General features: G+C 38.1%; 1 protein-coding gene across 12 annotated transcripts in view; it reads right to left on the bottom strand.

Moving 5' to 3' along the window:
- LOC107756101 (neural cell adhesion molecule 1-like) overlaps nucleotides 1–22,579 on the bottom strand; it is a 254,253-nt gene that overhangs the window by 2,393 nt on the left and 229,281 nt on the right. For 3 of the 12 annotated variants that reach the window (XM_016573080.1, XM_016573079.1, XM_016573077.1), the window contains 6 exons: nucleotides 22,212–22,259; nucleotides 20,907–20,909; nucleotides 15,138–15,262; nucleotides 13,885–14,065; nucleotides 5,973–6,171; nucleotides 4,550–4,666 (listed from right to left, as the gene is read on the bottom strand). In XM_016573080.1, the coding sequence (XP_016428566.1) occupies nucleotides 4,550–4,666; nucleotides 5,973–6,171; nucleotides 13,885–14,065; nucleotides 15,138–15,262; nucleotides 20,907–20,909; nucleotides 22,212–22,259 (673 nt within the window). Of the gene's footprint in view, nucleotides 1–4,549; nucleotides 4,667–5,972; nucleotides 6,172–9,836; nucleotides 11,507–13,884; nucleotides 14,066–15,137; nucleotides 15,263–20,906; nucleotides 20,910–22,211; nucleotides 22,260–22,579 lie in introns of those variants that run through there. The other 9 variants (XM_016573082.1, XM_016573081.1, XM_016573083.1 and 6 more) reach the window with 7 other exon arrangements.

Raw genomic sequence — 22,579 nt, forward strand, 5'->3', positions numbered from 1 at the left:
TATATATATATATATATATATATATTTATATATATATATATACACACACACACACACATACAGAAAAGAGCGGTCAGTGCATTATTAAAAATGTCTTCTGTCATGTTTCCACAAAAGAAATAAAGCACTATAGGTTTGTAATGACATGAGGAAGAAAATATGATAACACATTTTTGGGTGAACTGTCCCTTTAATTTTTGAAGGAACAGACTTCACTGTAGCCAATCAATTTCACAGCTAACAGGATCTGTTTGGTTATCTCATGGTTACATCAAATATTATTCATGAGAATGAGCATGTATGAGGACAGAGGAACAGTGCATGCAGGTATGATTCATATCATTTATAATATTCAAGATAAAGCTTGCTGTGAACAGTAAATCCATGGCACTGGTGCAGAGAGCCTTTCTGCTGCAGACACAATCCTCATAAAACTACATAAATGTTAACCTCTCCCTCTGCGCTTATTGGCTGTGTAATAGTTTGTTGATACACAGAGCGCTTGTCTCTTGGGGTCGGTCTGGAGCAAAAAGCATAATAATAAATAATAAATCATAAATAAATGAAAATCACCCACCGCAAACTGCCTATTACTGAATATTTTACAGGGCACACAGACATTTGTTCTCAAGGGAGCTGACAGAGCACATAGTGGGCCTTGATAAAAGGACATTTACTTAAATTATTTCACAGTAGGCTGATTCTTTCGGAGCGCTGATAATTCCTGTAATGGAATTGACTGTACTGGTGTGCCAAATCATTCATAAATGCATAATGAACCACGAAAATTAAAGATGAGCTTTGCTGGCAGGGAATCAAGAGGGACGGTCCCTGTCGCATTTCTAACACGTTCCCTTCTGTCGTATTTTTAGCACACCTGCCTTGCTGCCAGGCTGATATCAGCTGTGAATGACTGTTCATTATATTCGTCAAACATGCCCAGACAGCAACGGCTTCTACGCCGTGACGCAGGACCACCGGTGGCGGTGTTGAGCGCTCTTGCATATGGCAGATCCACAGAGAGGCTTTGTAGGGAAGAGAATGGGAGTAGTGGAGTGAAGGCGTCTCGTGTTACAATCTACACGATCTCAGTGGTACGACACAAGAGCAAGCTGCTTTGTCAGTGTCCGAGGTCTGAGCTGTTTGTCCCCCGGCCGAATGTCATTACGCTCATCACAATAAAGCTATCTGATCACATTCTGGGCTCTTATGAAGAGCAGCCAAGTGTGCAGAGTACTGCCGAACGACTGCGGACGGAGCCACAGATGTGGCCAGGGTGGCACATGCTACTATTTCATTTTCTTTGTTTAATCGTACTGAAAGAAGCATTTATTTTAGCCTCGAACTCAAGGATGCGACACATCTGGTGTTGTGCATCGCGCTTCTTCTCGTCTATTTCCAGCCTCTCACATACGCACACTCGCGCCACACGTTCATTTTCTTACAGAGTGAAAAACATCGCAGAGCAGAAAGGACACAGACAATGAGTTGACAGACAAGACAGAGCAGGTCACTTTTGATAATAGGAAACAAAGTCTCAGCATTCAAATTCTGTTAGCTTATAAAGAATTTCAAACGATAAATACAATTTTGGTTGCGTGATGGTTCATGCGTGCTCCCGCTTTGCTTAAGTTAAAGCGAAGGAGGAGGAGTGCATTCTAATTAGCATGAAATAAACATTGAATGAACATCCGATCCATGTTGAAAGATACACTACAACTTAATGTATAGTGTCTCATGTAATCATCCAATTAACGTTTCAACCGCAGAAAGACCGCAGCTAGAATATAACAGCAGAAAATCCATTCTGTGTCCGTAAACTAGTGAGAAAAATGCACAATAGAGAGGAGAATTTAGCAACAAATTACATTTATTAGCTATATATTTACTCATAATTGCTCTTTTAATTATAATTAATAAAATGTATAGATATAAGGTTATTATAAAAAAAACTGTCTAATATAAACTTGTACACAAATCAATTGTTACTTTTTTCCCTGTATACTTTAGTTTAGAAAAATTGAGAAAAAAAATAACATGTACTTAATCGCAAGCTTGTTAATTATTCCTGAATAATTCTCACTCCAGGCTGAACTCAAAAGTTGGCAGCCCTGTTTGAAGTAAGTTGAAGTTTTAGTTTTCCTGAGCAACATTAACAAAATTCACTGTAGCCTACAAGTTAATGTTAGATCTTTTGCTCCAAACCACTGGTTAATGAGATGATAGAAATAAGAGAAATAAGACTAACCAATAGTCTTATTTCAATAGATTAACATTTGAAGTTACGGTATGTTGAATGTGAATTAATCAGCAATCATAGGATTTATTCATGCTTTTTTTTAATGCCAGTTTGGAGTTATACACTGGTTTTCTTCCATGGTCTAGCCTTGGCCACCCCATATATAAAACTCTAGATCCACCACTGGACACAAAGCATCATTATTCCTTCTGAGCAAGCTGAGGCTTCAGCAAGAAAACCTTCCATCGTTTGTCAGTTTGCATCCTTGGCGAGAGTCTTTAAAAATACAAACTCTCATTCTTGTAGGGGAAAAAACTCAGACTTTAGGCATCTTGAGAGTCTAAAGATGGCAGAGTGGGTTCCATTGATATTCTGCTGGTTCTGTGAAGATCAGGGAAGTCACTCAGGTAGTCGAAAATCTATAGACGGAGCCAATAAGCCCAGGTGGCAACCAATGAGGGCAACTTCCCTGGAGTGTTCCTGCTCAAATTAGACAACTGAGCCGAACTGAGAGAGAGAGAACAAGCCTGACGTGCGCTGACTGGGCTGTACATAGAAAGCGCACACTACAGAGCACAAATGGAAGTGGGGAAAACAAAGTCTCTGGTAAATATTTAACAAACGCCATGCTCCCGCTAATTCCCTGCTGGAAGTCTTGGCTGACTGTTTAACAGCCGATTTTCTCTGTACTTCGCAACAGAGCGAGAGAGAGTGCGCTACTGTGGAGCCTGATTCACGCGAGTCTGGAGACGCCGCTACTTCTGGCTCCATTAGGCAGCTCCACAAAGCTAGCAGGACTGAATCTGTCAGATGTGAAATGTTCGTTTAATTTTGTAATATGCACCCTTGAATGAATGAAACCACTGCTATTCTGAGGCGCTGCTCCGGTGCTCTCAGCATGGCTCCAGTGACTAAGGAACAGGCTTATTTAATTTATGTATATTTTGCACATTCTAGCTGAAATTTTCACTAGCTTTAGTTCAATTTCACAACAACATTTGCATAGTGCTTGTGAACAATAAAATGTGCTGTAAAATAATTGCAGCTACTATCATTCTGGCGTCTCTGGCACATTAATGGTTTAGAGCCATGGACCAAATCCACTCAAATCTTGTGTCAGATGGAGAACAAGTCCTGGCTGGTTTTGCTCAATTTTGCAAAGTTCATGGCAGAGAATTTTGGGAATATATTCAAGAGATTTGTTTGAGGTCATTTGGATCAACTAAAAAGACTTTAATTTAATTTGTGTTGTCTTCACAATGTTTCACAGAGACATTATTTTCAGTAACAAAGTTTGGTAAATTTCTGTAAAGTTTGGGGTCAGTATGATGTTTTTGAAAGTCTCTTATGTTCACAAAGCCTGCATTTATTTGATAAAAATACAGTAAAAACAGTATATTATTACAATTTAATATAACTGTTTTCTATTTGAATATATTTTAAATGTAATTTATTACTGTGATGGCAAAGCTGGATTTCAGTGTCACGTGATCCTTTAGAAATCATACTGATATGCTGCTCAAGAAACATTTCTTATTATTATCAGTGCTAGTATTTTGTGGAAACTATAATACATTTTTCAGTATCTTTTGAACAGCAATGTATCTGCTCCTAAACATCATATACAAGTGAACTAAACTGAGCTGTGATGGTTATTTACATGACAATCAGATGTATTTTTCCTGTCAAACTGAGTGATTCTTTTAGACAGAATGAACCAATAGGAAGATTATTATTAAACCAGACCATCCGGCATAATGTAAAATCAAAAAATTAAAGTCATTTTCTCTATAATTACATTCATATTGTAATTTTATAGATATATAGATATATAAATATACAGTGGGTACGGAAAGTATTCAGACCCCCTTAAATTTTTCACTCTTTGTTATATTGCAGCCATTTGCTAAAATCATTTAAGTTAATTTTTTTTCCTCATTAATGTACACACAGCACCCCATATTGACTGACAAACACAGAATTGTTGACATTTTTGCAAATTTATTAAAAAAGAAAAACTGAAATATAACATGGTCCTAAGTATTCAGAAGGGGATCCACACAAAGAAAAAGGAGGGGGAGGGAGGGAAGGCCAAGGCAAAACATACACATACATCAGTAAGTCCAACATGCATTTCAAAATAAAACATACCATGTTAGGTACAGTAATCACAAAAAGTGAGGGGAGTGTGGCATCTACACCATTAAACTACAACAGAGAGACTGTTAAACACAAGTAGATGTTAATAACCTGAAGAAAAGACCAGGCTTTTGTGTTTAGGACCATGTGTGTGTGTTTTTAGGGACTCACTCAGGGTCGGTCAGAGGGGTGGTCTCATTGGGTTCGGTGGGTCCTCCTCCTTCATGGTTTGGTGTGTGTTCTTCCTCAGTCCTTACCTCCACAATGGGCTCCTTAGATTCATCCTTACTGTAAAAAATGACAAACCAGAGTTATCGAGATTAACAAACGTCACAAGGGGTGTGGATTTATGGCTTGCAAACATGTAGTGAACATTGTTGGCTAACATAGATCAGGATTTGTTCAAATTAGCAGCACTGTTTAAAACGGCTTAACGATTATAAACAAATTGGTATGTCTTGCACCATATGGCGTACTTTTCTGGCAAAAGTGTGTTTGTATTAATTTATAGCTGTTATGGTATTAAAGTAAGAAATGTAAGGGAAAATTTGCTTCTTTTAAAAAAAAAAACAACATATGGTGCAAAAAAGGCTATTGTCAGATTTATTTAAAATGCAACATTTTTGTAAAACAAAGGTAAGGTAACAGAAAAAGGTACATTTATTTAATTCTGAGATATATATTCTGACACCATATTTTTATATTTATTATATTTGTGAAACTGTTGGCAGTTCAATTAAAGAAAAAAAGGTAACACTTTAGTATAGGGACCAATTCTGCATAACCGAGAATTGGACCATAAAATAAAGTGTGACAAAAAAAAAAAAAAACAGAAACAATATAATACATATTTTGAATATAATGCTAAATAAGGTTAATGTCATATTTATTTAAAATTGATGTAAAACAAGTAAAGTAAAGAAAAAATTACATTTCATAACAACTTTAAATTTATTTTCTTTGGACATATGATAATAGCTGTTTTTAGCACTATATTTTTATATCTATCATATTTGTGAACTGAAAACTTTGGCAGTTTTCATAAAATATAAATATTTTAATCTGACAAAAAATATGATGTCAAAATTGCTTTTTTGTAAAACTGTTGTCAGATCAAGTACAAATATTTGTATATTTGTGCATGACAAAATATAAATATATTTAGAATACACTGTTTTCTGACATTCATGACAATATGGTGCTATAAATAACTATTTATCATAATCAAAAACTATATTGTTGAGCCCTTCAGTGCAATAAAATGACATCAAAATATGGATAACTTGCTAGTTAAAAAAGAAAAGGTTTTCTTTGCATAGCATTTTCAAAGGCTACTAAAACAGATGCAAATGAGCCTCCTTTTCATTCCTAACCAGCATGCACCTCTCCTCCTCTCCTCTTATCTCAACATGAGCCGCCATGAGCCAATATTCACATCATTCTCATTCATAGAGTCAGATATGTCACAATCAGCCCTGCCTCAAGTCCTCTTGTAGAGCTGATGGGAGCGATAATGATGGGAGAGCCGTGATGGATGGCGTTATCGGACAAGGGAACACACACAGATGAGAGGGAAAGGAAAAGACAGGCTCACGTGAAAGCGGCTTTTCCCTCCTCGATATCCTTCCCTTTGGCAGAGGGCCCAGACTTGCCGCAGAAGTTGACGGCGATGCACATGAGAAGCCCACACTTGTTGAGGAAGTAGCATGTGACATCCACGCCGAAGAGGAGCAGGATGAAGACCACGATGAGGATGCCCACGATAGCCCCGGTGCTCAACCCTGAGCTGGTTTCTTTGGGAAGGAGGAAGAGGAGAAAGTCAAAACAAAATGATACCAGACAGACCAGCCCTTAAAGTGTGAGGCTTTTTTGCAGTCTAGAAAAAATTACAGTCTATTTTGTATGTTGTACTAATTTGAAGTGAGCTGAAAGGACTGGCTTGTTGAAGGCAGTTAGGACTAAAGCCAACACACTCCTAGAAACACATACGGGTGAATTCACTAAACAACTGCACTTTTACATACTCCGTCTTATTCACTAACCACCAGCAATCCAGGAACTAAATGCGCTGAATTGCCCTGCTTTGTATTTAAATTAAAGGGACAGTTCACCCAAAAATGAATATTCTGTCATCATTTACTCACCTTCATGTCGTTTCAAACCTTTATGCAACTTACTTTCTTCTGTGGAACATAAAAGAAGAATGTTTCAACTATTTTTTTTCTATACAATAAAAGTAAACAAGGTGCAAAACAACACTGGATCCCATTTACATTCATTCTATGGACAAAAAAGAGACATTTCTTTTATTTGTTCTTGAATTAAGAAAGTCATACTGGTTTCAAATGACATGAGGGTGAGTAAATGATGACAGAGTGTTCATTTTTTGGATGAGCTGTCCCTTTAAGTCATTATACTGTATTTGGTGCAATGCTACTCTCTTTGTAAATTAGGAATTGAACCTCACAAAATGTAATGTCAAGCCTTCCAAGAGCGGTTAACAGAATTGTATTTGTTTGCGTACATTTTCTATTAATCATGGCAGCAGTAATTTATCAAATGATAATCAAGCGATGGAGAAGAGCGTTATAACCGGGCTTACATCCAAATGCGTGGTGTAGATGAGTCCATTTTACACATTTTAAAGAGGTGCCTGGATCAGTGTTAAAACCATGCTGTACAGTTCCAGTAAAGTATGCCAGATTATGATTGTCTGATATATCCTTCACAACATAGCAAGATCAGGAGTTACGCAGATTCATTAATTATTTGCATCATCAGAATTACTAAAACAACAATCGTGTGCAAATAAACTTGTCATCAGTTGATTCTTAGTGAATTCACCCCCATTATGTTTAGGTTCACCACACAGATTGCCAAAATGGGATGCGTTTCAAGTGTTATCCACACACAGTATACAACATAGCATCACATACAGCGTCATTCTGAAGCAGGGCATTCATCACTCACATGGAAATGAACCCAGCATGCTTATTCAGAGACATAATTAACTCTCTTTGTACAGAACTTCAGCAGTCTTGCTCAGAACGTTAACTACAAGGCTTGTTCTGTTCGTATTCATGCACATATTTTAACAGAGAAATTACACTGGCATGGAACGGTGAAAATAATCTCAATATTCAGCTCTTAGTGCATTCACTTATGGGGTAACTCCTGCATAAACACACACACAAAACACAAAAAAAAGTTAAACCATGTGGATGACCAATGTGCTTTTGGACTAACAAAGGGAGATCTGATGTGGCTAAAAGCAAAAACTTATTTTGGACAAATTCTGATAAAAAATAAATAAATAAATAAATAAAACCAAAAATAAAATTGAGACAGGTAAAAAGATAATACCTACTATCATAAAGCAGTTGTTCTGTAATAGGTCGTTTTATCCTTAAAATACTTTCTTATATATATATATATATATATATATATAAGTTGTCAGAATACAAAAAATTAAATACAAAAACACAGTGATTATGATTATTATATATATACAGTATACTGAGACATCATATTCTGGGTGCATCTGGGTGCACACAGCTTTGATGATATAATATGTTGGCTGCAAAAAAATATGCTAACATAGTTTATTGTTATCCTAACACTCAATTGGTAGTTCATTCAAGTATTCTTGTGAGTACACAGCCATAGATTATACTGTGAATTAAGATGAACAAGCTGACTGAATTTGCAATTAGGCTTATATCGAGTTCTAGGCAACTTCACATGAAGTGTCTCTAATGAAACGTCCTTCTAAATCATTGATGGAGCCACATAAAGACCTAAAACACATCTATGTGTATCAAGGAGATCATGAATTATGGATGCACTCAACAGAGACCTCGAGGAAAAATGCATTAGACAAAACTATTCGAAGAAAAAAAAAACACCTCATCTCAACCTGCAGCTCCACATGAGTCTTACTGCTATCAGAATACTGTGCGCAAGACTTGCAATAGACCTACAAAAATCCAAAACGTATTATGAATTTAAACCAAGAAACCTGTATGATAGGTAATCTGGTGCTGTGAACTTTGTGATGAAATCTAGCCATCGTAGCAGTCAACTTATACTATGGATGTGTATAAGAGGCTGGGTAACGGGAGGTAGAGCTGACAGATTTAATCTAGCGGCCAGCCAGGAGAGGGCCGAGAGCGCTTCTCCTAGCTCGGGGCGCAGAGTGGGCTGCACTTGTTTTCCTGAGCTTCAGCCTGCATTTTAACAAGTGCGATAAATCACGGCACACATCTGAGCACAAAGGCTGTCTCACTGAGCTCCTTCACTGGCCAAAAACATCCTGTTCTGCTGACTCAGCAGCGTGCTTGAAAGGTCTTCCAGACACTCGAGCCGTCTCCACATATTACAAACCTTATCATGTTCTGAATACTGAAAATTGATGTGAAAAAAACTGACAATGTGGTGCATGTTATATTTGAGTGTTAGGTTGAAACAAGGCAGTCTGGAATACATGGACATAATTAGCTGTTAGCATTCCCATGGCAATGCACCTGGAAGTACCTGTACACTGCCGTCTTTGTTCATACAGTAGGTATTCAGTTCTGGACACACTTTTCAAGCAAATTACTTGAGTTGTAAATGTCATGTGACTTGTAACAGCATGTACATTTAGAGAGCTGCAGCAGTGATGTCAAAACTCAGAAGACTAATTTACTATGGGTTCCCTAGAGAATGTTTTTTTTTTTTCAATTTATGAGTAAAACAAGGTCCGTGGTAAATGTAAATTGACAACACTTATTTATTTTTTAAATCATGTTGTACAACAAATCATCCAAGTATTGTCAAGTTATGTTTACCATAGGAAAAACTCTTGGTGAATTAGTCTTCCTAGTTTTGTCGTTATAGCTGCAGCACTCTATGTAATAGACATACTAGCAAATTAATTTGTGGTTAATTTTGCATCAATGTAAAAGCAGGTTTTATGTCCTCAAAATGAGGTTATGGCAGGGCCTAGCAGCTAGCTAATGCTAACTAGTCAAACTTTAACCCCTGTGTTGAATATTACATATAAATGTATTAAATAACGCTACTGCAGGATCGAAATCGAACTGCAGGTGTTATAACAATTTGTAAAAATCTACAACAGTTCACCAGAATCCTGTTTAAATGCTCCAGAGGCATCTGCTGAATGTGACTTTTCGCTAACAGCCCATTTTAACCTTCACGGCACGGTCATTACAAATGTTGTCTGTTCTGAAGACTCTCAGGTTATTGAGACACCTCCAGACTTGGCACTTGCCTCCGTCTCCAGTCACTCTCAGTGATAAGTGTGAACAAGTGGCACTTCTGCCGGTGCCAGGTTTGGATTCTCAAGTCATTTTGCCTCTGGTTCTGCTAGTCTGAATGAAGCTGATGATCCATCCGGAGTGGCATTAAGCATCCCAGACGGACCAAACGAGGTGCTGCTTTTCTGATGAAATGTCACCTAGCACCAACACACAATGATTAAGGACAGAGATGCACCTGCATATGAAAGATGAGCCCGACAAACTGATTGGCACATGCGTTTCCAGGAGTCAAAACTCCAGGGCGCATCACTTTATTACCATGAGAATCCATTCCAAAATGGGAAACAAATGCTACTCCATTTTATTGAACAAACGACCCCCATTCCCTCCCCCATTTATTTCCATAACCCTGCCATATACTGTATATGAGCTTTTATACTGTAAGACACTTAATTACATTAGTTGCACTTTACTCGACACTCTCCCAAGAAATGCCTGCATAGGTCTTGCATAATAATGACACTCGTATCTCCGTTCTCGATGGCATACGGCAGCCTCGGACATGTAAACTGACCACCATCTTCTTTAATACGGACAGCCGGCTGGAGGTCAGTCGACGTCCATACCTGTATCCGTCCATCGCTAATGTTCAAAATTGATTTATACGGTTACAACGGAGGCGGTGCCATGCACACAAGAACGCTTGTGGGTTTCGCATTAAAATTCAGTCTGGGGGGTGTTTATGTTAAATCCTGTCTAAGCAAGAAAAAACAGCCTTAAGGAATTTAGCATTTCAGAGTAGAGATGGTCAATCAGAAGTACTGCAGAACACTCCTGCCCTTTAAAAGTAAAAGGCTCCGTGGGTCCCTCCAAACCGACATTGAGCACCATGTAATCATGGGACAAACATGAAACGGCCACGCATTACGGTCCCATGCAACTCGCTGCGGCGAGATTTCGACTCGAATCCATGTTGCGTTTGTTAAAAACACAAAATAAACAAAAAAATCCATCTAGCTTACCGTATTTTCTTAAAACCTACAATGATTACTGCATGACACCATACTGGTACGTGTATACAAAAAAATGTATTACAGAACATAATTAAATTACACAGTTGAAAATGACACTTATTGAAGTGAATGAGTTTAAACAGCAGTAGCATTAGTTTTGAATGGTCTTTTCAAGTAAGAAGCAGAGAAAAGAAAATGTAAATAAAAGTCCATTACAGAAAGTATATATTTTCTGAATCGTCTAAAATTATGTACATTTTTTCACAAAAAACACGTTTTCCATATCAACACAGAAACTTGGTGCCTATTCCTTAAAAACACCCTTCCAAATTAGTTAATATCTTAATAATAATAACAACAATAACAAAAGAATAAGAAACTTAAAATTAATGAAGGTAATGAAAATAAGGACTTTTTATCTCCTAAATGGGCCCTAGAATAATTATATCAAGATTAATATCAGGCATCTTGATAGGGAAAGATTTTCTACAACACTCCCAAAAAGTCCATGGTTTGAAAAACATCTTTTCAAACACATCAACGTTGCCTTGCTTAAACATAAAATGAATAAGAAACTAAAAATGACAAGAAACAAAAAAGAAAACAGAATGATACAAGCACCGAACACTCTGCTTAATTCCAATACATGTAACTGATATTCTTTTTTGTTTGTTTGTTTGTTTGTTTAGCCTGCGAGAGGATCAGAAAGGCGTAGAAAACTGAAGGGTGTGGTTGAAGAGTGGACAGGGCTCCTCTCCTCTGGCGAGCCCCAGTTTATGAGAGCACTAGCACAGTCAGCATGGAGAACATGAGAGTGACGAGAGCGTACGTCACAGAGGAGCAGCCAAGGGTTGCTGAGACCACACATCCCACACCACCACACCAAAAAAAGACACCCGAAGACCACAGGGACAGTGCACAGAAAAAAAAAATAGAGGCAAAAATGGGGAAAAAATCAAGTTTTGAGTGCGTGTTTGAAAATGCGGTGATCCGGTGATGTCCGATTTTACACATGGAGACAGAAAAAGGGAAAGAGGGAGGGAAGGAAAAAACAGGGAAAGAAATTGGGAGAAAGGGAGAGAGAAAAAAGAGAGAATAGATCAGAGAATAGGTCAAATACAGAAAATTAAGTTTAAAAGGTTAATCAAGATTAGAAAAGAATATCAAAGGAAAGTTCAAGCAAGTTAGTAAAAACCAAAGTAAGAAGGCGGTAGCATGTTAAAAGCACAGCAATGACAGCAAGTCGAGAATGAAAGGACAACGATAGTCAAATGATGGGAAATATGGAATGATAAGGACACGAAGACACGGACAATCAAGAAACACGGATCAGGCAACTTTCCTGGTATTTGACGTTGCATATATACTTTGCAGGCAGTTTTGATAAATCTTACATATTCCCCCTCTCTTTAAAGGTGAAGTGTGCAATTTCCTCTCTACTAGCGTCTCCAAACTGTATTGCAGCATTAATAACAAAAAGTGTAATTGAATTGCAATTGCTCTTTCAAATAGATAGTCCCATCCCAAAGCCAACGGTCATTAATAGCATCACAGAGACAGTGTTTACACTTTTTTTAGAGAATTTCATCAAATTTTCATCTTTCATCATTTATAATTGTCTCTACTGCGCAGAGATAGAGAAGGTATTTTAAAATGAAATATTATTAAATAAAAAATACACACTTCAGCTTTAAACAAGTGCTTCCAGAAAATTGCATTTAAATTACTTATAATTAATTCAGATCAAGAAAAACATTCTACAGGAAATTAGGAAACAAACAGGCTTTCAACTTTCTATGTCGCAAACACCAGGGAAAATGTTGCCCAGTCAAAAGACAAGGCGAAAACAAACAGGTTATGATGCAATACGGTGTAATAATGAGCTGGATGACTGAATGAGTTTTCCGATGTTACTTAAACTGCACAAACGTTAACGGGCATTGTATTAGAACAGCTTTTATTCCATGTCAACTGTAGCCGGGGAGATTTGGATTACAGGAAGTAGAGCTTTAGCATTTGTCGCGCGGCCAGAGCTGAGCTCGACCAGTTACCCGTACCACGCACGGAAATGCACTGGCTCCCTATTTTAATTCCTGCCAAACTCTCGACGTGTTGACCATCTGCAAGCTGAAGGGATATGTCTTGTGATAATAATAGTGTCCAGACAGTTTTAAGGGTTTCTAACCCGTCTCCCACACGCTGCTCCGAATATAAGATTCTAGAGAAGCATGAATCGCTGTCTGAGCAGCTGTTTTTGGACCATCGTTTCTAACAGCAGTTGCTCCAGCTGATGCAATGCAGATGTTGGGCTAAAAATAAAGCTGCTTTTTTGAACTCCCACATGTTACACATTGAGGTTAACAACTCTGCAATGTGTAAGTGTGGCGAGATGGGAAAAGGGACAAAGGAAGGCTTTTCTATCCATCTGAATCTGCCGAGATCCAAAGCTCCCACTGCTATATGGCTGCTTCCCACTAAGCGGATGAGAAAAAGCAGGTCTCTTGGCCATGCTCCGGGAGATGCCTGTTAGGTCCTCAGTAAAGCATTAAACCATTAATCCTGTTGAGGCGTCATCATGCAAAACCAGAGGATGCATCCCCACTGAGAGCAGGCAGATAGTCAGCCTAATTCAATCGGTCTGCTGCAATGAGCCTGAACTGAGCCTCAGTTCAGCCTCGAGAAAGAGACCGAGGAAATAGAGAGAGGGATGATCTAAGGGCCAATTTTTATCAGTGGGGAAGCAGCTCGCAAGAAAGCAAAAACACAGCACTGCCAATGGAGCACAGACCAAACGAGCCCGTGTTGGAGGGGGTGGATGGTTTAACGGACCTGCTGTGGCTTTTTGCCTCCCGAGTGCCAAATAGAAAATCTCATCTCCGCTGATATCATCTGCAATCGCTCCGAGACGAGCAATAAAGCCAGCTGCAAGAATCAGGGGGAGGTTGCCGGAGGGGTCAGTGCTCTGGAGAGGAGCTGAAGGTCTCCAGGCTTCACCTGTGGCCACCTCTCACAGACATTTAGCACTCTGCACTCTTATTACTCTTAGATTGTGTCAAATTACTCTCTAGAGGGAGGCCAGGCCACAACCTGAATTGACACAAGGGTGGCCTGTGTAATCCACAACAAGACCTGCTAGTAGGATGGGGTTAACAGGGGTTGGGTTGAGGCGGTCGGGCTGTTGGCCGCTCTGGCTGGCAGTGGCTGTGCTTCAGGGTTAGGGGGTGGGCTGTACCTGGGATGGCGGTGGGTTCTGGCAAGGTCCTGAAGGAGAGTTTGCCAGGTTCAGATCGTCCTCGCTGGTTTTCGGCAATGATGTTGACCTCGTACTCCGTGTTCCAGTCTAGACCTCGCAGAACAACGTACTCGCTGCCGTTGGGCAGGCGGATCTCCGGCTTCCAGTCCTGGCGATTCTTCTACGGACACATGTGGACACTCTTTAAGCAAGGATGGTATATAAGGGTCAATGACACAATGCTCATTTTCATGAGTTTTTATGTAACATTTTAATGTATTATGTATTTATGTTTTCTAATTTCTTCAAAAATACAAAAAAATAAAATTCTCATTGAATCAACACACACCTCTTCTATGGATTATGTTTTTATTTTCAAAAATAAAATTTAATTTGATATTTTTGGGGGGACATGAAAATATCAGGTATAATTATTTAAAAATATAAAAAAATATATAAATATTTAAATAATTTTCTTTTGGCATTAAAATAGTACTATTAGTAATAATAGTACTATAATAGGATATACTAAAGACGCGCAGTGAAGATTTAGCGCTGAAAAGGCGTGGACACAGTTATTTTTGCGCCTGACCTTATTGAATATGCATTTGTAGGAGTTTCCCTATCAGATGAAAAATTTATGTGAGGAGAGTATTCAAATGAATCACGGAACGCAATTTACTAACGTTTGCGCTCATCAAATTACTGGTATTTATTTACTGGTATGCCATTATTTAATGCCCAAAAAAGCATGTCTTAAACTATTTTGCACCTGTGTCGTAAGTAGATCACCTGCACCTGATGAGCATCGGCTCTGTTTATTTGCGACTACGCTAATTTGTGCTGTGCTTGGTATATTGCATTGGTCGATATGTAAATGAGATGTTTTGAAATATCATATCATTTGACCATTGTATGACAAACTGGTTCAGGTTATAAAATATCATATTGTGTCTTTTCCATATATAATTCTGAATTAATTTATGAAAATATATTTAAATTTTTTTTTGTTAGAGCATGTCATTTATTATTTCTTGAAAATTGTATAAACATTTTTTTAAATTTCTCAACACAAAGAGTCGATTTCTAAGAACACTACATGTGTTTTAAACTAGATTTTTTTCCCTTTTATATGTCAATGACCCGCGAACTTCACTACCTCTCCAAAGGCATGTAACTCTTGCAACGGCGGTATCAATAATTCAGACGACAGGATGAGTTAAGTGTGTTACCTCATGCCCAATCATACTCACAGCTCTGTAGCGCACTAGATAGTGTTTGATGGGAGAGCCCCCATCGTCCTGCTTGATCCAGTGGACCTTCATCTCGTTGCCTGTGGACAGTGGCTTAGCGTCCAGTTTAGGAGGATTAGGTTCCCCTGAGGAGAAAACGGCCAGAAAAAAACGCTGTTAGAAGACCCTCGCACAGATTCAAAATGTGTCCTAACCCAGCCACATTTCCACAGGTGAATGTCCCCTCATCCTTTAACAGCTGATTTGTAATCCACAAGGTATTCTTTATCTCTGAATATGAACTGCGAAAACGGCCAGAAAAAAAAAAAAACACTGTTAGAAGACCCCAGCAAAGATTCAAAATGTACCCTAACACAGGCACATTTCCACAGGTGAACGCCCCCTCATCCTTTAACAGCTGATTTGTAATCCACAAGGTATTCTTTATCTCTGAATATGAACTGCAGAAATAGGTTAGCTAATTAAAATCCTGGCTAATTTTAGCTTATAATTAATTTACAGTGTTGACCCAGCTGGGAGAATTTAAAAGGAAGTTATATAGCAGTGCATGGTCTCTAAACTATGCACAAAAATGGTCAAATTAACGATCAAAGGATGAGATGTAACACTTTATAGTTGAGTCACTTAGCAAAGTCTAAATTCCTCTGTTCTCGTTTTTGGCTAAACTGTCGAGACATCTCATCGCAGAGGCTTTCTGGCAGCATAATGATGACTTCTGCCTCCCATCCTTCCAAATGTGGAACATTAATGAAAGCGCTTGGCTCTTGTAAAAGTGGAGCTGAGTCGCTTGGGCATGTGGAGGGCTGTAATGAGAGCTGGACCTGTGTTGGTGGCAGTGATGGAGGAAGAGAGCGGCGCTGTAATGCAGTCTCTGGGGGAGCTCGTTATCTCGACTTGCCCACTACTTAATGACAGAACTCACTTAATTATCCTCCATGCTTTGATTGGAGATTCTCAGCCATTACATTTAATAATATCAGCGGGTCGAAGGGGAAGGTATATGCGCATGTGTGGGCGCTTGTTTGGGATGTTAGCTGTCTACCTGTGTCACTATAGGAGACTGGGAGGAGGCCACAGTGCTCTGCTCCCATTCATCATCATAAATAGCTGCTAGACACAAACCCCTATTAGGAACTGATGCGACACTGTGTATATACGCCACCAAATATACAAAACATGACAAATGAGATGAATTTCAGGTCAAGACAATAGAATATCTAAATGTTTGACCTAAGTAATATAATGTACAAGTTAGATTAAATGTTTGGGATTCAGTTCTGCTCATAAGTTTACATTCTCCTGGCACCTGGCAGAATCCGCAAGATATAGATATACTGTATATATATATATATTTTTTTTTTTTCTTAATATAATATAATATAATATAATATAATATAATATAATATAATATAATATAATATAATATAATAATAGTAAACAACAGGTCAAAGGTTTGGGGTCAGTAAGATTTATTTATTTATTTTTTCCAGAAATAAATTCATACTTTTAGTAAGCAAGGACATACTGATTTGATCAAGAGTAGCAATGCTCTTTGTATTTGTTTTTTTTTCCAAAATGCTATGATTATATTGTTACAAAAGAATTTTCAAACGAATGCTGTTCTTTAGAATTTTCTATTCATCAAAGTGTCCCGAAAAAATCATGGTTTGCACAAAAATATTAAGCAGCTGTTTTCAACATCGATAATAACAAATGCTTGAAATCAACAAACTAAAATGAAAGATCATCTAACTAAATACTGGATTAATGGCTGCTTAAAAATTATTAAAATAGAAAACAGTTATTTTAAACAGTGAAAATATTTCCCAATTTCCCAATATTCTTGATCAACTAAATGTAGCCTTGGTGAACTTAAGTGACATGTTTCAAAAACCTTACAGACTCCAAACTTTTGAACAGTAATACTACTACTAATAATAATATATAAATATAATATAATATAATATAATTAATATAATATAATCAATGATAATATAGTCAGTGACTTCCTGTAAGCTTCTGAGATGACTGTGAAGCTTTTTAAGATTCTGCAAAGGGTATACAAAGTATGTAAGCCTGAAACCGTAACCCTGTATATGTTTGTTATGGTCTCATATCCTAATAAATCTCTTTGTAGTCTTCTGTAATTAAGCTTAATTTAAGTTACATTTTTTGAAAAATTCAGACCAACAGGCAGTTAGTTTAAGCATGCATGAAAATAGAGGCCTAAGGTGGTTCCTTCGTGATGAATTGAAGCTTGATTAAAGTTTGTAATCGGATGCTGCAATTTAAATGAAGACAAGTTAATTTAAGACAAGCAGTGCAGGAGTGATGACAGTTAAACAGGTTTTCTGAGATCCAGTCATCAATTCCAGTTAGCTGAAGGATTTCCAGATGCTAAGAAGACAAAGAAGGACAGATTAGGGTTACAGAGAGAAAGAGGGCAAACATGCGCTACCATGCAGAAGGAGGATTAGATTCAAGGGTCATGGATTATTGTGCCACTCGATCATGACTAATAATAGCTGCTATCCTAACTTGACATATTTCAGGAATAGCAGCTGAGAGATGAAAAATGACATAGACAGTATCTCATCTCAAACCAAGTGTGTCGTTGAAAATGTTTGGGTAGGAAAAGAGAGCATTTTCTTGAAATACAAGGAAGTGAAGCTCTTCCTCTTTTGCATTTCCACATAGGAGCAGCAGCCAGGGACAGTGAGCAGGTACATTCGTGAGACAAAGACGTACAATTAGGACATGCATGAGAGGCTTTGAGTATGCAGACTGAAACTGAAAGAGAACAGAAGGGTGTGTGAATGTGTTCATGCAATAACATAATGCTGCTGTTAGTCTTTGTGATATGAACATATTTGGCACATACTGCAACTATAAGACAATTTATCATGTAAAGCACATTTATGATGTGCAAATGAATGAGGGGATGATGATTGATGTTCTTTATACTGATTTGTACAAAAACAAGTGAAAAAGATGCGTCTCTTTTTAACAAATGAGTTTGTGAGATATCATAAACATCTCATTAGTCTTTAAGCAACTCTCTTAAAGCAATAGTTTACCCAAAAATTAACATTTGTTGAAAATGTACTCGCCCAAGATGAAGATGAGTTTGTTTCTTTATCTGAATAGATTTGGAGAAATTTTGCATTAAATCACTAGCTCACCAATGGATCCTCTGCAATGAATGGGTACCGTCAGAATGAAAGTTTAAACAGCTGATAAAAAACATCAAAACAATCCACAAGTAATCCACACAACTCTAATCCATAAATAAATTAAAAGATGCATGTTTGTAATAAAACCATCAAGATGTTTTTAACTTCAAGCTGTCGCTTCTGGCTAAAAAACAAGTCCTCTATCCATAATATTGCTTTCTCTGACGGCACCCATTCACTGCAGAGGATCCATTGGTGAGCAAGTGAAGCTAAATTTCTCAAAATCTGTTTTGATGAGTAAGCAAACTCATCTATAAGGTGAGTAAAATTTCAGCAAATGTTCTTTTTAGGGTAAACTATTCCTTCAAAGATATTCGGACATTGTCTCAAAATGTTGCATCATTTATTAAAAGTAGAGTTGGAGTGGGAGGGTAGAAATGATTTCTATGTCAGTATAGTAAAATATATATTGAAAATCAATAAGAAGTTCAACATGCAGAGCACCTAGCAGCATGTGTAGGAGACTAAGCTTTGGGATTACTGTCTAGGCAGAGTGGTTAATGGTTTTCAAAAAGCCAAATAAAGTAGGTGGTGAGAGATTTCTAAAGGATGAATGACTCAAAAATGAAATGGCTCATAATCCCTGATGGCACTAGGTGGGTGTTTCCTTTATCTTCCCCTCATTAACTTGTCTGTTCTCACTGTTAATGGGAATCGGACCAAAAGAAAAAAGAAAAGAAACAAAATAAAATAAACAAAAATTACCTTCTGTTCACCAGCGAAGACGACATCATCAGCACCATGCAAGAGTCATATGACAAAGTCACATGATACGCACGCACATGATTGGTGGGAAGGGAAAGTGGAAGGGGGGAGGGTCACATGGAAAATACAAAACATTGAAAAAAATTATACAAACATGGAACGTGTTAAGACCAAAAAGTACAAACAGAAACACAAACAACAAAAAGAAAACAAATTATAAACATAAATACTTCTCTGTAACATTAGATACAGTGTGTATAGATCCATAAAGCAATTCCTGGACAGGTTTTTTTTAATTTTTGAAACACAAATACAAATCAAAGCACTTACAAAAAAATCGTCCCTATATCAGCTCTCATGAAGCCCATTTAAACTATGCAGGGTAAGAATAGGGTCCAAATTGCTTTATGAATCCACTTCACCAGCAGTATTTCCTCTGACTGCGAGTGGTTCTTTCGATAAGAGGATTCAAATACAGCTCTCTTGCACTGTACATTGAATTATAAATGCTTGTGCAGATTGAATAGCATCAATAGGGCTGTCAAACCAACTGAAACAGAGCAGGCCATCCAAAGGCAGAGGAAACTCAGTGATGTTGACCGTACAGATAGAAACCTGCCTCATCTACTGGACATGAAGCTGGATGCTACAGAACAGGCAAATGAGAAGCATTAAGGCAGAGACTGCCCATGTGTACAAAGTCCCAAGACAATACTTTGAAATGTTGATCTAGGATTATTCATCAGGATGGAAAACAAAAACTTATTCTAGATCAGCACTTTCAGCCTGAGATGTTTACATATATGAGCCCAGGACTGTAGCTGAGAAGGGTGGAGGAGGATAAAGACGAGGAGCAGCGTTTTCCATCACAACTAAAGGTCGGCAGTCTACAAGTCAAATACTAAGGGCCAGATTTACTAAACTGGGCAAATTAGCGTTAGAGCGCAATTCCATAAAAGCGCCGATGGGAGGGGAAAATTATGCGCACATTAAAGAACACAGACGCAGCCAGATAATTTCCATAATGACCAGCGTAATCTACCAAGAGAAGCACAAATTACCGCCTGCTTTAAGGCATGCTTTTTTGGGCGTTAAATAATGGCGCAAATACCAGTAATTTGACGAGCGCAAATGTTAGTAAATTGCATTTAATACTCTCCTCCCATAAATTTTGCGTCTGAAAGGGAAACTCCTACAAATGCATATTCAATAAGGTCAGGCACAAAAATAACTGTGTCCACGCCTTCACTGTGTGTCTTTAGGAAATCCTGATAGTACTATTTTAATGCCAAAAGACGGTTTGCGCTGGCACAAGTTGTTAGTAAATCTGGCCCTAGATGTGATGCCAAATGTACACCTTCAGATACTTAAGTTACATGTAAAAATGCATAAATTGGTCGGCGCCAATAGCCTTGTTGTGGGCATCATGCCGACATTGAGCGCCGTTGCGCTACGGGTGTCCTGAATTGGAATCCCAACTCGAGGACCTTTTCTGATCCTTCCCCCCTCTCGCTCTTCTACTTTGCTTCCTGTCAGTTCTGATCTGTCCTATTGTAATAAAGGGCGAAAAATAAATCTTTAAAAAAATTCATAAATTGAAGCCTCATGGAAGCCACACTGCATCAAAGCATCTGCTAAAACAGGTTTTCATACTATGAGGGAAAAAAAACATACAATATTTATTTGAACAATAAAAATGAACTAAATTTGCTTAAAATATGCTTAAAGTTCTCTAAAGAGAAATAAAATCAAAATGTTCATCTTCCTTGCAATATATACTTTCAAGAATCACTCTATATGTAGTACAGCTTTCTAAAGAGTTCATAAAGACCTTCTGGCTAAATAAGTTTGCAATCTGAGACAGATAACTGTACTAATTAAAAAAGAACAAATAGGCACATTCCACATACAAATAAGCACTAGCATTCACATTCACTTTGAAGCCATTTGAAATAAGTGTCTGTAAACCACCAGGATTCCTTATAAACTGTAGCTGTCAAGCAATTTAGAAAGTCTAAAATCTTCATGCTGATTATGACTCATTATCATACAAAAAGAACAGATCTTTTGTTCGCTTATCTACTCATACAACCCTAAAAACCTAAGCTTTAAAAAAACACTATTATATTTTAATTTCTTTGACATCTGAGGAAGTTTTAGTTTGGTGCAATCTTAAACCTGCCAGTCAATGTCAACTAAGCAGACAATAGTCAAACAACTGCCTACTTCTAAGATAAAGACCCTGTCATTTCTCTGACTGAATGAGACAGAATAGCTGTCTCCCGAAAGGAACTATCTTTCAGCGGAAAACCTTTTCAGACCCTCCCAATTTGCGGTCTGTTTGTCGAGAGATCAGGTGTAATCCGTGCTGTCATGGTAACTCTATTTTTATGCTAACGCTTGGTGGCGTCTCTCGCAGGATAGAAGGAAGTGAGAGAGCATGTTTTAGTGTTTAGGATCAAAATTCGCTTGTATAGAAACACACACCGTCATAAGACGTCTCTTGTTAATTTGGTGATTGTACAAGTTCGTAGATTTGAACCATGAGCCCTTGTGCACTCAAACACAGGTTGTTCTATGATGATGGTTCCTCTACTGCAATTCTCTTCGGATAAAAGCATCTATGCTTGCATCTCTGTCGGATGTCATGCACTCCTAAGAATGCTAATGTTGACAATTTTGCTTAATGTTGTGAAGACAGCTCCATTAGTTTCCACATTCGTGACAGTATGCAACACGTCTCATTAATATCTCAGAGTGCACAATAGGAGAACTGCAAGTGTCATGCTGCTTCTACAACTTTCTGCACATCCAATGGCATAAAAACTCAGCACACATCATGAGTTCATAAACCATTAGCACAAAACAGCATGTCATATTCCTGTATGTCTACCATGCAGTGTCATGTTAGACAGGTGAGCTGGTCTACAAGCGGATGTTAGTGATGGTTCTCTACGAAGGCTTGATGCCAGTCTCTCACTAACATCTACACGGTCTCTCTTCTCTATCACAGACGTGTGTTGTCGGTCTACTGCGAACGTGTTGACTTCAGAACAATGGTCTAGGTGAGGCGAACAAACGTGTAGCAGGCGGATAAAGAGTGGCAAACGACACTGCACACAGTCGGCATACTCACTAAGGTCGGCAGTGGTTGGAGGAATGGAAGTTGGAGTCTCTGAAGACACTGGAAGATGGTGAGAACAGGGTGAGATGTGCTTCCGTGGTGCCGTACTGATTGTAGAGCCACTGCTGTAACAGTTTCATAGCAACTAACTAATGTACATCACACTGCAGCAACATTCAACCAGTCCAGACAGAAGTGCATGCGACCCAAATGAAAAGTTCCTCAGTGTAGAGACACAGACATACTGTATACTATACGGCCAAAAGTATGCAAAGGTGAAAACGAAGGGCGCTATAGGGATGCCCTTTGAAACATTGCAATGACAAAATTTATTTGCTCGGCAAAATTTATTTATTTATTTAATAAATGATTTAATCTTA

This window comes from Sinocyclocheilus rhinocerous, unplaced genomic scaffold (genome assembly GCF_001515625.1).
Source record: "Sinocyclocheilus rhinocerous isolate Xijiao unplaced genomic scaffold, SAMN03320098_v1.1 scaffold682, whole genome shotgun sequence".
NCBI lineage: Eukaryota > Metazoa > Chordata > Actinopteri > Cypriniformes > Cyprinidae > Sinocyclocheilus > Sinocyclocheilus rhinocerous.